The 14,644-nt window shown below is 44.6% G+C and overlaps 1 protein-coding gene across 1 annotated transcript; it reads right to left on the reverse strand.

The window, feature by feature from the left end:
• Positions 1 to 802: 802 nt before the first annotated feature.
• LOC138069363 (glutathione S-transferase A4) lies at positions 803 to 14,318 on the reverse strand. The gene is made up of 7 exons (XM_068960629.1): positions 14,281 to 14,318; positions 13,226 to 13,331; positions 7,652 to 7,703; positions 5,947 to 6,079; positions 4,958 to 5,099; positions 2,831 to 2,962; positions 803 to 1,324 (listed from the first exon to the last, which is right to left on the reverse strand). Exons 2-7 carry the CDS (start codon positions 13,310 to 13,312, stop codon positions 1,202 to 1,204), a joined length of 669 nt encoding a protein of 222 aa, XP_068816730.1. The 5' UTR covers positions 13,313 to 13,331; positions 14,281 to 14,318; the 3' UTR covers positions 803 to 1,201.
• Between the last annotated feature and the right edge of the window lie 326 nt (positions 14,319 to 14,644).

The following is a 14,644-nucleotide window of genomic DNA, read 5'->3' on the forward strand; positions in this document are numbered from 1 at the left end:
CTACTGCGTGGTGACTTTTTTCTAAAGCAGGGCTCTGTTTTAGGGTTCTGCCTTCTGGCACCCTGCCTGGCACATAATAGGAGCTCAATTAATATTTAAGACACAAGTCAACACATGTTTAAAACAGTACTAATAAGTCATACTTTTAGTTCTGAAGTGCAAAAATACTAGAAGCCTCTAAATAACCATTTGGGTAATAATAGGATAAAAGTTATATATATTTATATTTTCTTATACTTATGTCAAATATAACTGGAAGGATATACAAATGATAATGATGTTTACCTGCAGGGAGCAGAACTGAAAACAACTGGGAGGCAGGGCTGGAAACACTTCCAACAATATAAGTTTATTTATTTTTGGCTGTGCTGGGTCTTTGTTGCGGCGCACGGGATTTCTCTAGCTGCAGCGAGCAGGGCCTACTCTCTAGTTGCAGTGTGTGAGATTCTCACTGAGGTGGCTTCTCTTGTTGTGGAGCATGGGCTCTAGAGCACGTAGGCTTCAGTACTTGTGGTGAGTGGGCTTAGTTGCTCCATGGCATGTGGGATTTTAGGTCCGGGACCAGGGATCAAACCTGTGCCTTCATTGGTAGGCAGATTCTTAACCACTAGGCCACCAGGGAAGTTCTTGTACAGCCTTTTGTATATTTTTGATTTTTGAACCATGTGAATGCATTATATATTCCAAATAATTTAACTTAAAAATTCTAGCAGCAGGGCAATGATTTGTAAATCTTTTATTTTAGTGAATATCAAAGTCATTCATCACTACCACAGATCTATTATAGCTCAGAGGAGAGTTACTCGCTATCTAGTAAAAACTCCATTGTTATTAGACACTAAAAACAGGAAGATACTGGAGGGGGTTGAGAATGGGCTTAGGAGAGGACAAAAACTCAGAGGACAGATGATACAAGGTCCTACCTATCCTTGTACCAGGAAATGAACAGACAGAGCAGATCTAACTTAAAGGCTGACCTCTTCAAAAATTTTTCAGAAGAGGTCCTGTAACACTCACTCACTGGACAAAAAAACCAGGTGGATGTTTCTCAAAGAGATATCAGGACATCAAAGACCAACTTAGGAACAAGATACACAGCACCACGACAGAGCTGGATCATGGCAGCCTGGCTTCAATTAAGACACTACTGCAGACACAGCAGTCTCCGGGGGCAGTGCTCACTCACAGCTGTACTGCTGTCCTACGGCATGAAGATGTTGTACACGGTTCTCACGTAGATGTCATCGGGGGGAGGCTTCTTCTTGCTGCCAGGCTCAAGGAACTTCTTAATTGTAGGGATATTACTGATTTTCACTGTGTACTCCTGAAAAGAGAAAACGCAAAAGTTCAAGGATAAAAGCAAAGGTGTTTGTTTCTATGAAAATTGAACTTGAACTTGAAAGTTGCTCAGTCATGTCTGACTCTTTGCGATCCCTTGGACTACACAGTCCATGGAATTCTCCAGGCCAGAATACTGGAGTGGGTAGCTATTCCCTTCTCCAGGATATCTTCCCAACCCAGGTATCAAAGCCAGGTCTCCTGCATTGTAGGTGGATTCTTTACTGGCTGAGCCATTCTATGAAAATATGGTGCTGCAAAATGGCCCATCAAAATGTCTGCAATAAATATTTGTTACAGGCATCCAAACAGAGCCATAATCCAACATCTGTTGAGGGGCTGATCTGTTGGTATGATTATTTACAATTTCTGCCACAGTGGTTGGGATCTAAACCAGGCTTTATGCAAATTGATACCACGATGTCAACTCTCTTCAGAGACAGCAAAATAAAAAAGATACTTAGGATGGGATTATACTTGCTTAAAGAGAAAAAGAAGAAGCACAAAAAAGACATGAGAAGTACCTCAAATGTATTGCTTAAGAAAAAAGTTTAAATAAAAATACTTTTAAAATTCATCAGACATTACAAGTTGCATTTTAAGGTTCAGCTTCCTTGGACATTTTTACTCCTATTAACAAATGAATTCTCTTTCCAGCTATGTGTGGAAGAAGGCCAGTTGCATTTTTGTAGCCTAGGGTTCAGACACCAGATATTCATGTAAATGGCAATGGAAGAAAAAAAATCTGTTTTCATTCATAGAGTCAAATCTTAACAATTTTCAGTAATTGAGAGGAAAAATCCATTTGATCTGGTAAAAATTCTAAATTATATGGGAACTGAACATCCATTGTCTATAATTATTCTAATAAAATCTTTCAAAATAAAGAGGTCATTTATTTAAAAAGCTACTATTTACCAAATGTCTCCTGTGTACAAAGCACAGCCTTAATTAAGCATGTTTACAGAAGTATTCACACATGTCACTAATATTAACAAAAATTCTAGCATGGAATTTGTTCCAAGAGTGTAGTCATGCAGCAAAATCAAGAGACAACTTGTTTCATGTGTAAAAAACTGCTCAGCTCTAAGGGCCTGGGAACCAGAAAACCAATTTCAAGTCTGTACTTTCGCTTCATTTTAGTAACTAGAATCTAGCTTCCCCAATGGCTCGGTGGTAAAGAACCTGCCTTCCATCGCAAGAGAAGCAGGTTTGATACCCGGATCTGGAAGATCCCCTGGAGAAGGAAAGGAAATAGCAACCCACTCCAGTATTCTTGCCTGGGAAATCCCATGGACAGAGAAACCTGGCGGGGTACAGTTTATGGGGTCACAAAACAGTTGGACCTAACTTAGAGACTGCACAACAACACCACCATAATGAGAACCAAAAAAATTACATACACATACAAAAACAGAGCCAGTCAATCAACAGACATTGAAGGACGGCCCAAGAGTTGTAGGTCAATCTTCTAAAACATTAGTTTATTTACCTGGAGGTGAGGGAAGGCAGACAGGATATTAGGAATTTTCTCTTCTAGAGCCAAAATGGTCTGGAGTAGAATTATGTCTGCAAGACTCAGCTGATTACCAACAAGAAACCTTTGTCCATGACCCCGTAAAACCTGCAGGGTATAAATGTTTTATATCGGTTACAATAGTCGACATGGGGAAACTAATATAGCTATGGAATCAGTGCGGCATCTGAGAAGAGCTGAAACCATGGCCTTTTTCTTTTATCTTTTTACAAATAACATCAATTAAGAGGAAGTTCCCTAAGAGAGAATCAGCAAAAAAAAAGGTGTAGAAATGACAGCATCCATAGGTCTCTACTTTATAACAGAATGAGACCCTGAAAAGCAGAAGGAAGTATTAATTCTGGATTTAGCATCTGGTGCTTTAAAAGGATACAGCTGTAAATGTGTCTACAGAAAAGAATTAATCCTCGTGCATTCAGGAGATGGTGGGAAGGATGTAAGAAGTAAGCCACTGGTCCTGTCCAAGGAGTCTAATCTCATTTCCCAGTTCTGTGTTTCTACGACTGTCAGGATTCACAGTCGTAAACTAGACACGACAGTAAATTAAAAAAGCAGGCTTCCTTTAACATCTTCTAAGATCCCCTGGAGAAGGGAATGGCTGCCTACTCCGGTATTCTTCTCTGGAGAATCCCATGGACAGAGGCTAGTCTGTGGAGTTGCTAAGAGTCAAACACGATGGAGCGACTAACATTTTCACTTCACTTTCAAGACCAAGAAAATAAAAAGAATGAGAATTTATCCTGACTCCCATACTGAGGGTTAGGTGCAGAGATTCATAGGAATAGATGGCAATTAGAAAGAAGCAAGGAACAGGGGGAGACTAGGGGAGAGCCCCTTTGCAGATATGTGTATGTGCGTGCCTGTGTGTGTATGAGAGAGAGAGAGGGACTCTAAGATGATTCCAAATCAAACAGAGTGACTGGAGCCAGACTGGAGAAACACAGAGAGTCTGGAACTGTAGTCAGAGGCCAGAGTTCCAGTCCCGGCTCCCACCTTAGGCATGTCACCCAGTCTCTCTGTGTTTCTCTTTCATTACGTGTAAAAAGAAGGTAACAGGACCAGTGGGTAAGAATCTGCCTGTTAATGAAGGGGACACGAGTTTGATCCCTGGTCTGGGAAGTTTCCACATGCTGTGGAGCAACTGAGCCCTCGTGTCTCAACTGCTGAAGCCCACGCACCCTAGAGCTCCTGCTCGGCAACGTGAGAAACCACCATGATGATGAGCCCCCACGCTACACCTAGAGAGTAGCCGTCATTCACCGCAACCCGAGAAAGCTGGTGTGCAGCCACAAATACCCAGTGCAGCCATAAATAACTAAATAAATAAGAAAGTAATAACTTTTAGCTCGTATGTTTAGCAGAGTTCTGACGTAGTCTGACTCACAGGGAGACAGAAGCTGGCAGTGCCTTTATCCGAGACACCTGTTCCTCCCTCACCACAGCCCATTTCTGCATTATCATATTTACATTCACAAAGCTCCTGCAGGCAAGAGACCATGAAACCAAGGACAGAAACGCTCAGAAAGTACCTCTCTTCCTTCTTAGCTACTTCCACGTCAATGGCCAGAGGAAATCTGCCAATTCCCGGCTTTTACTTGCTCTTGTTTTTTAACTGAGGCATTTAAAATAGTCTTTCTCCACTGAGGAAAAGAGAGGAGGAGCTGAAGCTCAGAAAAACAGAAACGAGACAAGGAAGATAACAAAAGAGAACAAAAGGGAAGAGAGATAAAACAGCCATGGTTCTTCTCTTCATATGCAACTACCAAGTAGGATGGAACGAAAGAAGGAATGAAGGAGCTGGTTTCTGCTCTTCTGTGTGTGTCCTGTACAGGGTGGCCCCTGGCAAAGGCAAGCAATGACAGTGCACACAGGGGTGAGCCTGCATCTTTGCCAGAGAGCATGGAAGACTCTGGAAGAGTTGGGGAGGCTCCAGGACATGCTGGCTTTGTGCTGATGCAACTGTCAGCTCTTTGGAACCCAGGAGGCTTGGTCTAGCAGGGCTCAGCTTTTACTCTGCCTGAGCAGAAGAGGGGTGTTTTGTGGTCTAGTGATGCTGTCTTCACAGGCTTTGCTGTCACCTACCTTTTCAAACACAGGAAAGTATCTAATTATAGCCTTCTGGGCCATATTAGCCACTTCCTTTTGCTGATCGTCTGGTTTGAGGAAAGGATGCATGATGAGCAGTTCCAGAAGATCCAGGGTCCCCTCCACATACATGTCAATCCTTCAAAACACACACAAAAAGCATTTACTCAGTGGCCCCTCATTGGCCCCCACAGCTAAATATCCAGAGTGCTTTGCTCTTACAGCTCGGGCTACTTAAGTATCAAGAAACATTCATCTCCACCTGTCCCTTAACAGCAAAGATGCAAAGTCAACTCTAGTTATAAATCAGAAAACTTCTTCAGAGAAACCCATCACAAATCTCGAAGTACCAGAGTTATGGATGTCCTTTCTCCTGGCCCCTCACTCCAGCACCCATGCTCAGGATGTGTACAACTTCACATTTGTAAAAATAGTGGGTACCATTTACAGAATACTCAGTGTGTACGAGGAGTGGTGCTAAATACCCTACATCTAACATTTCATTGAATCCTACAGCATTATGAGGAATATACTATTAGTAACCCCATCAGGACACTGGAGCCTAACACTTTGCCCAGGGGCATGATCCAGGAGGTACAAAGACCAGGCTCTGAGTTCAAATTATAAGCCAGTGCACAGTATTCTGGGCCTTGAATGTCACAACAGCTTCCGATTCCTAATACTCAGTGATAATAGATTTGCAAGAATGGTAAAAAAAATAATAATATCAAAGCATTTAAGGATGTTGAAACCTGCACCACACCCCAGACACAATCTCTAATATCCGAACTCAATCCTTTCCTCTCATTTCACTCAGACTCTCTGTACTGACTTTCCAAGTGGTCTTGATGACCTTTCTGGAGGTTTGTTCCCTGTTCGCACTAACGATATAGGCCATGTGGTGGACCAGGGGGCTGTGGAGGATGGCTAATGAGCTAAGCATTGGTAGAGGTACAATTGAGAACACTCTGGAGGAGCCACAGTACAGGGTTCTCTCCTTGAGGTCTTTGCCGAAGAGATGGTGCTTGTCTGCAATGTAGTGGAGGATGCTCCGGGTCTGCACCAGCTTCATCCCGTCAATTTCAACCATTGGCACTTGCTGAAACAGCAGGTGGTTACCTGGGAACAGAAGCCTGGAGTTAGAAGTGCTCTCTCCCCTTTCCCCCATCCCTCGATAAATGTTCTGCTGAATGGGGCCACAGCCTTAAGAAATAGTGTAAAGCTCCCCCAACTTCATTCAGGGGTGCTGATTTAGCCATAAAACAAGGCTTAAAACTAGCATGGACATAAACCTTTCAATTTTCATTCCAGGAAAAACACTTAGTCTCAGTGTAAAGGGTGAGGGGTAACACAGTGAAGACATCTCTTTACAGAGCTGTGCTGGCCAATACGGTAGCCAGTAGTAACATGCATATAGTTAAGCCTAAATTTAAATTGAACTTTTTATTTTCTATTTTTTTTGTGGCTGAGGCATGCAGCTTGCAGGATCTTAGTTCCCTGATTAGGGATTGAACCCAGGCCCACAACAGTGAAAGCCTAGAATCCTAACCACTAAGCCACCAGGGAACTCTACAGCAATTAAAAATTTTTAAAGCTTAATATTTTTTTGACTTGTGCCTGTGCCATGGGGCATGCAGAAGCTTAGTTCCCTGAGTGGGGATTGATTCCAAGCCCCACTGCAGTGGAAGTGCAGAGTCTTAACCACTGAGTCACCAGCAAAGTCCTAAAACTTTTGAAAAATTTACAAGTCACTTCCTTCGTCCCCATGGACACAAGTGCTCAGGAGTCACACGTGGCTGGCGGCTCCTGCAATGGCCAGTGCAAAACAAAACAACCCATCCGCGTAGAATGTCTATGACTGTGTCACTTTGTCAGTCTGATGACGAAGCCCAAGACACCGACTGATACGTATAGGCATCCACTGCCACAGCCCAGCTACTGCCAAATATGCAGTCACTGGTCAAAAAGTCACCCCTTACTTTCTTCAAGAAGACTGTCTCAAACACTTTACCTACAGCAAACCCCAGGAACAGTCACAAGTATAGCACAGAGCCCAGTCCTGGAGGGCTTGAGGCGGGTTGAGGGCAGATGAATACTCAGCACATGCGCAGTGTCACTCATGATGGAGACATCACAGCCCTGCCGAGCTGGTACCTCTCCAGGGATCCTTGAGTTGGACCTCAGGACCCTTCTGATGGCAAGGAAGGAGGCTGCTTACAGGGGTCTGGGTGTGGAGGGAGGGTGTGACCAGGAGTTAAAGGCAGGCCTTTTACTGCTGTCTCATCTGTTTGGTACTTACTTGAGAAAGCAGCCCAGTGTAAACGGGGACTTTTATCTGCACACTTCAAGCAGATGCCTCAGGTAATAGGTAGGAGGTGGAAATTGAGGAGAGAAGGGATGAGGAAGTGGAAGAAAGAGGGGTAAAGGTGGAGGAAGGTTGGGGAGGAGAGAGAGATGGAGAAGGGCTGCCCGGTGCACAGAGGGAAGAACTACTCCCCCTTTGATTGGCTTTTATAGAACTACTGAAAATCAAGTGACTTTCTAGCAATTTCGGCCACTGTTCCCCCTTGCTTGTCTGGTTTTAGGATACTGTTCTGGATGTTTAGTGTCAGCTGGATCTTTGTCCTTCCACTTAAACATTGTTTCTTTAAAAAATCAGCATTATCGACAGTAATACATTTTTATACTCACCATCCTGCAACTTCTGCAACTGTTCTTTTGTTTCTAAAAATTCTTCATCGAACTAAATTTAAAAAGACACCCCCCCCCAAAAAAAGAAGGGAAATGTCATTACGGTTTTAGGACCAAAAATACCAAGTTAAACTGCCCCAAAAACAGACAGGAGAACATACTCAGTACCCATATCTTGGTTTCTAAATATTCTTGGGCTCCCAGGAGTAAAAGTTGATTCTGTTATGTCAAAAAGTGAGGAAGTACTCAAAGACTAACAGATATATGTCAAAGGCAAAGACACGTGGGACCCTACCCAAGAGGGCTTCCCTAGCCACATTTGGGACAATTCAAGTGATATCAGGCACAGATGAGAATATCATCAACCAAAAAAATCCTTGTGTCCATAAATGATGATTCAAAAAAAGGAAGAAAGAAGGCTCTCTTTTCCAGAATTAGCACTAATTAATGCAGAATTGTTCCTAATTAACAATAAAATTAGAAAATCACCAATTTTCACCCTATAATGTAATAACTGACTCTGATAAGGATCAAGATGCTGAAATCGTTGGGTCATTGGGCATAGAATATTCACACAAAGCATCATCCCGCAGGTTACTTATTATGACCAAGAAAAAATGTCTCTGCAGATGTGGGAATCCCACCACCCACCTACCCAAGTGGTCAAGCTCAGTTCCCCACTGGGGCCACCTTGAGGCATCTCACAGTCCCTGCTGTGACAGTGAAGACACAGCGACACTGCAGAAACAGCATCCCAACCAATTCAACCTGGACGGAGGTGCAAGGTGAAACGGGGGTGTATCCAGAACATGCGACACTCTGCAGTATACAAATGGTCTGCACTCTTTCCAACCTACAGAACTGTTGTTTTTGAGCTCCTCCAGGATGGGCAGGTTTGGAAGCCAGTTGGGGGGACAGACTTTCTGCCTTTGCGGCTCCCGCTCCGTGGTCTTCATCACTTGTCTGGCTCCCGCTTCCTAGACATCCATCCACTTCCCGACTAAAAGCATGAGCCAGGCTCTCAAGGGCAAATCTTTATTTACAAGGGATTCGACTGTAGCCAGGTAAACCGCCTCTGAAAATTCTCCAGGCCATTTGGCCTCCAAGTCACATTACTGACTCTTTATTTCTCTTGGCAGAAATTCATGCAAGAGATTCAATCCCTCCTTCACACACTCCTTCTCTGTTAAGTAAAGAGTATGAAAGAAAAGAACAAAATGTAGATTCTGTTCTAGATGAAAAGCGACTAGAGACATAACCACCAAGTGTCTAAATCTTGATTAGATCTTGGATGGGGGAGTGGTAGTTATAACTACTAAAGAGATACATTTAACAGTTATATAGACATTTGCTGCACAAGAGGCAACTTCTGAATTTGGATTGTATATAAGATGTTGTAAAACTGATGTTATTTCCTTAGTTGTGACAATGTTATTACTGTTATGGGGACAATTTTATTTTTTTCTTAACAGGAAGACACACGCTGATGTCTGCAACTTACTTTCAAATGATTAAGAATTAAAAAAGCAGAGACAGAAGAAGGAAGGAGGCAAACAGCAAAATGTTGGCACCTGGTGAGTTTAGTTGAAAGGTATCCATTTTACTATTACAACTTTTCTGTAGGTTTTAAAGTTTCCAAACTAAAAGTTTGGGAGGAAAAGAAACACTGGAAAGTCCCTTTTCTTGTGACATATACAGCTCGCTGGAATACACTGATGTCCTTCTCATGCCCACCGAGGCCCCAAGTCCCTGGGTGGTTCCCAGTCGAGCCTGTGCCCTGCGCTGCCCCTCACCCCATGTCATCCCAGGAAGGACAGAGGCGTAGCACAGACCTGGCCATTCTTTCCTCTACTTCACCTAGTCGACCAGACGGGCATCAAGATGACGGGGTGAAGGCATGGCTTCTCCTATTCCCAGCCCTCCTGTGTGAGGAGAGGGCCTCGGTGCCCCTAGAGGCACTCCATCTGGGGCCCAGGAAGCAGTAGCCTCAGGGTAAGAACGTTCTGGGCGTTTGTCCAAACGCCCAGCCGGTCAGCTGTGAGGCCAAGGTGTTTCTACTGCACCTCTGCTCTCACACTTTTATGACCCTGATCATGTACAAAGCACATGAGAAAGCGTGTGAATGTGCCAGACCCCAGGCCCATCCCTCCAAGATCCACCTCCAGTAGCTGGGAGAGACCAGGAATGTACATTAAAGAAAAACGAGCCTTTCCAAGCAACATGGATGGACCTAGAGATTAACATACTAAATGAAGTAAGTCAAAGAAAAATATCATATGACATCATTTATATGTGAAATCTTGAAAAAAGAATGCCACAAATGAACCTGTTTATAAAATAGAAATAGACTTTCAGACATAGTACACAAACTTATAGTTACCAGCGTGGAGGAAGAGGGCGCAGGAGGGACACATTAGGAATTTGGGATTAGCAGATATACAAAATATTAGTAGCATTAGCAGATATACAAAATAGATAAACAAGGATCTAATGTATAGTGCAGAGAACTACATTCAGTATCTTGTAATAGCCTATACTGGAAAAGAATCTCAAAAATATAACTGAATCACTTTGCTGTACACCTGAAATAGTATAAATCAACTATACTTCAATAAAAACTTTTTAAAAATTCCTTCCAAATGGTTCCAATTCTGATTTCTGACTCCTGGAAACATGTAACAAAATGCATGCTCTCTCTCACTAGAGAGACTCTCTCATGTCAAACTTTATAAAACTATTGGTCTGTAAGAAGAAACTAGCACCAGAACAGGAGATGAGACGGCGGGAGACGAAGGAAGGTAAAAAGCGCACGAGGCGGAGCTTGGAGGAGCTGGCGACTGTCTGGGGGCTGCCCCGGGGCTGTAAGGACAGACAGTGTGCAGTTTCTGTCCACACAATCAGCGGTCTCTGTTCCCTGACGGGGTGCTGGTCCCCCAGGGGATCCTCTGGAGAAGTGCCCCCATCCACGTCATGCACTCCCTCCCTCTCCACACACCCTCTTCTTCTGAGCGAACTGCCCAGAAGTCCTGAATGAGGAGTGTGTGGCCTTCATGTCTTCTCTCTCTCTTTTTTTTTTGTTATTTTTTAAATATAAATTTATTTATTTTAATTGGAGGCTAATTACTTTACAATATTGTATTGGTTTTGCCATACATCAACATGAATCCGCCACAGGTGTACACGTGTTCCCCATCCTGAACCCCCCTCCCACCTCCCTCCCCATGCCATCTCTCTGGGTCATCCCAGGGCACCAGCCCTGAGCATCCTGTATCATGCATCAAACCTGGACTGGCGATTCATTTCACGTATGATATTATACATGTTTCCATGCCATTCTCCCAAATCATCCCACCCTCGCCCTCTCCCACAGAGTCCAAAGGGCTGTTTTATGCATCTGTGTCTCTTTATCTCTTCTCTTTTACACTGTTCATTCCTCCTCTTCACAAGGAGGATCTGACCCGGCGTGGTGGGTCTTTGGGCAAATGAGGCTCCAAGCAGCCAAGATGCAGCATCCAGCACACAGCAGGGTCTGAGGACTCAAACCAAGTATGCGTCGGAAGATGCTGACTCCTGCAATTAGGCCAGGCTGCCTCTCAGCAGGTGTGAGGCTCCTGGTTACTGGGATGTGCGTGCTTTACACGTCAGGCTCTACCTGACACTGTGACCCTGGAAATCATGAACTCACCCAGCTGCTGTAGCCCAGCCCTCCCGCCTATTGAAGATCTGACTGAACACAGATGTGGCTGAAAATGCCTTTGGACGCAGACATGGGAGGGATCCCCGGTACCAACTCTGGGGCATTGCTCCTGTAAACCATGTGGTCAGCCCTCATGAGGGGGGCCAGTCTTTCTCCTGGTTAGAGAACCTGGTCAGAGTGGACTTGAGACCCACGCCCCATGCTGGGCTAAGTAAGTACTCTCCAGAGTACTTACTACCTGCCTGCCTGGTCCGGGGGAGGTGGATCATAGGACCCATGTTCCCTTCTGTTTAACTTACTTAGGGTTGGGTTGCTATGACTGTAACCAAGAATCCTGACCCACAGCTGAGTAGGAAGCACAGAATGAGGCTAGGGAGGAAGGGATTCGGACAAGGGCTTCCAGTATCTACACACACAAGACAACAACTGCAAGCTCAGAAGCCCACAGGGTTAGACAGGTGGCATAAACAAGCTGAACAGACGCAAGTCAAGGGATCAAGAACTGTTGCACTCTCTTCTTAACGCAACTAGAGAAAGTGTTCTGAGATCATAGGGAATGGTGGAGACTACGTAAACTAGAAAGGTCCATCTGTAGGGGCTGACCCTCTTAAGAGTCAGCAACGGCTGCCCTATGAAAATGAGGCCCCAGGAGCATCAGACCTTCCAACTTCTCAAGTCAGAAATCAGAAACTATATATAAAAATGGTATCAACTAACTTAGAAAACTGTAAAATGCTATGTGGTGAAATATAATGACAGGCAAGGAAAGCAAAGCCTAACCAAACAAATAAAAACAAAACCCCAAACCCAACTATCTTCATTTACCACCTTTGGAGGTTGGTAGGGTAATGACTCATTATTCTGAAAATTGACAGAGAGAAAGAATCAAGCATTTATCCTGCTTTTCTTAAGTGAACTGTAATGTGCTTCAAGGTAATTAAGAACATAACCAGTGAACAAATACTCTTTATAAGAGAATCACAGTTAAACTTAGGTGAAATAACAGAAATAGAAAAATCACCATTTTGCAACCCCTAACAACGGTGATGATCAAGGCTGCAAAGACAGTCGCTGAAAGGGTAACAGAGCAAAACTTCATACTGTGGGAATAGGCTGATGTCACGGAAACACAATGATCACACTCAGCAACGCTGAAAACGAGACAGGCTGACGTCAGGTGCCTGTGATGACTCATAAGAGAAATATGTCCATACTACCACCTTTGCTGCAGTCTGGCAAGGAAATAAAAAAAGAGACAGAAGGAGGAAAAGGAGCCTGGATTTGATCAGACTTCTGGATCAAATTAGTAGTTTACAGGAAACAGAGAAGAGGGGAACAGGTTAAAATGAGAGTAAATCCATCAAATTCAGAATGAGGGGCATTCGACAAGCAGTTACTTCCACAAAGGGCCCCAGGCACAACCACAGACACGCACCCAAATCGTGACTACTAATACCTGTTTTATGTTTCTATCAAGAAGCAGCTCCAAGAAGGGAGCAAAAACAAGACCAAAACCACTGTGGGCCAAAGCATAGGGGCATGCAGGGGCTTCAAGCCTGAAGCCACTCAAGTAAATAGGAAACAAACCTAAACCTAGAGATTTTATGGTCATCAAGTTTTGGGTGTAATTGGCAAATTGCAGGTTCATGCCTGTTTTCCTCATTATAAATATTTACTGGTGCTAGGTCAGAAGCAAATGATTAAGGCTGAAAGTAAAACAGAATTTCATCAACTACACTCTCATTTAGAAAAAGAAAAATTCTTGAGAGGAAGAACTCTTCTGACTCATTGAAGCAGGTCTGTAATATTACTGGGAGAGGACAGAGCTCAACATTATAAGACAAATCTGTGCAGAAACACCAGTATAGCTAGGGTACCTCGACTCCGGCAGCAGCTAACACCCATCGCACAGATTCCATCCGGCCTCGTCCGTTGGGATAGTGGAGCTTGGGTTTCGTGGCCATCACGGCCTTTTCAGGTTTTCTGAAATACAAACGCAGCACTCCTCGCAAAAGAACAGCCCCAATTTCGCGTTCTCAGCCCAGTATTCAGGGGCTAACTGAATATTCAGGGTTTTGACAAGCTGGGGGGTTCTGTGGGGGTTGGGGGAGGAGGGATTTTGTGGGGGTTTTGTTTTTTGTTTTTAAACTGCGTTTTCCCTCAATCAGTAAAAACAGACCACCATTTTAAAACCTTAAAAAACAACCACCACATTTGCCTTTCAAATAGTTTCATAGTTTTATGATTTATTATTCTGGATCTTGGAAAGCGGGGGGCTATTTCCTGTTAAAGACATGTGGGCTAGCAGCACAGGACTTCACAGAATCAGAACATCATATACTTTGACCTTGAAAATCTGAGATTTCCCAAATTCGGCCTGTACAGGCCAGACCAAGGACCGCGGAGGAGACGTCCACACCCATGGAACCTCTGCAAGAATTCACTTTCACACGCATCAGATTCGAGCCTCACAGCAACAGAAGGAGGGGTCAATTATTACTATTGTCTGCAAGACGTGCGTCTGCGGGCAGGCCCGAGGTGGTGGCCCCGGGCCCTGCACACCCCCGCCCCGCCTGGACAGAAGCCCCCAGGCCCTTGTTGCACCCAGGCCACCGCTCGGCACCGGAGACAGGCTCTTACCGCTCCGCGCGGCCGCTCAGTCCGCGCTGGGAGACCATCAGAGCCTTCCACCCAGGGCTCTGAACTGCACAGGGCGGGTTAATAGGGATACGCACGCCGACCAAGCAAGACCCCCAACCCCAACCCAGGGGGTTCCTGTCTGCCCAACAGGGACAGGGCCGCAGGAGGGAGACAGGGATAGGATGAATGCAGGGGTGATTCCAGGATGGGGAAGGAGCGTGAGAGACTCGGAGCCGGGAGAAACAAGAAGAGGGGGGGAAGGGGGGGTGGGAGTGACAAGAGGGAGACAGACCTGGCTCCACTTGGAGTGACCAGAACCGCACAAAGCCGCCCAGCGAGCGGTCTGCAGCCCGGGGACCAGTGGGCGGTCCGAGGCGCCCTCGGTAGGCGAGGCTCCAGAATATTTCACCAATAGAGACGGCAATATTTAGCATGCTCCACCCATCTGCAAGGCATGCTGGAAAATACGCAGACAACTCCAAATCAAGCCCTTTTTAATAGCAATTTTTGCAATTTAAGGGAATAATTTTTAAGTGTTAGTTAGGTTTGAACCTTAGTTTAAGATATAGCTTAGAGATCCGGCACTTAGAAAGCAAAGAGAAAGTCGACATATGCAGAAAGAGCGAAATTTCTTGTAGTTTATATACTGCGTGCAC

Source organism: Capricornis sumatraensis, chromosome 22, assembly GCF_032405125.1.
Source record: "Capricornis sumatraensis isolate serow.1 chromosome 22, serow.2, whole genome shotgun sequence".
In the NCBI taxonomy this organism is placed as follows: Eukaryota; Metazoa; Chordata; class Mammalia; order Artiodactyla; family Bovidae; genus Capricornis; species Capricornis sumatraensis.

Bases quoted from the DNA above. Each gene is read 5' to 3' on its own strand.
- LOC138069363 (XM_068960629.1), bottom strand. From the start codon at position 13,312: ATGGCCACGAAACCCAAGCTCCACTATCCCAACGGACGAGGCCGGATG. The intron at 6,080-7,651 runs GTGAGTATAAAA...TTCTGTTCCCAG, and splicing joins GTTGCAGAAGTTGCAGGATG to GTAACCACCTGCTGTTTCAG. The intron at 1,325-2,830 runs GTAAATAAACTA...TTCTCTTTTCAG, and splicing joins CTGCCTTCCCTCACCTCCAG to GAGTACACAGTGAAAATCAG.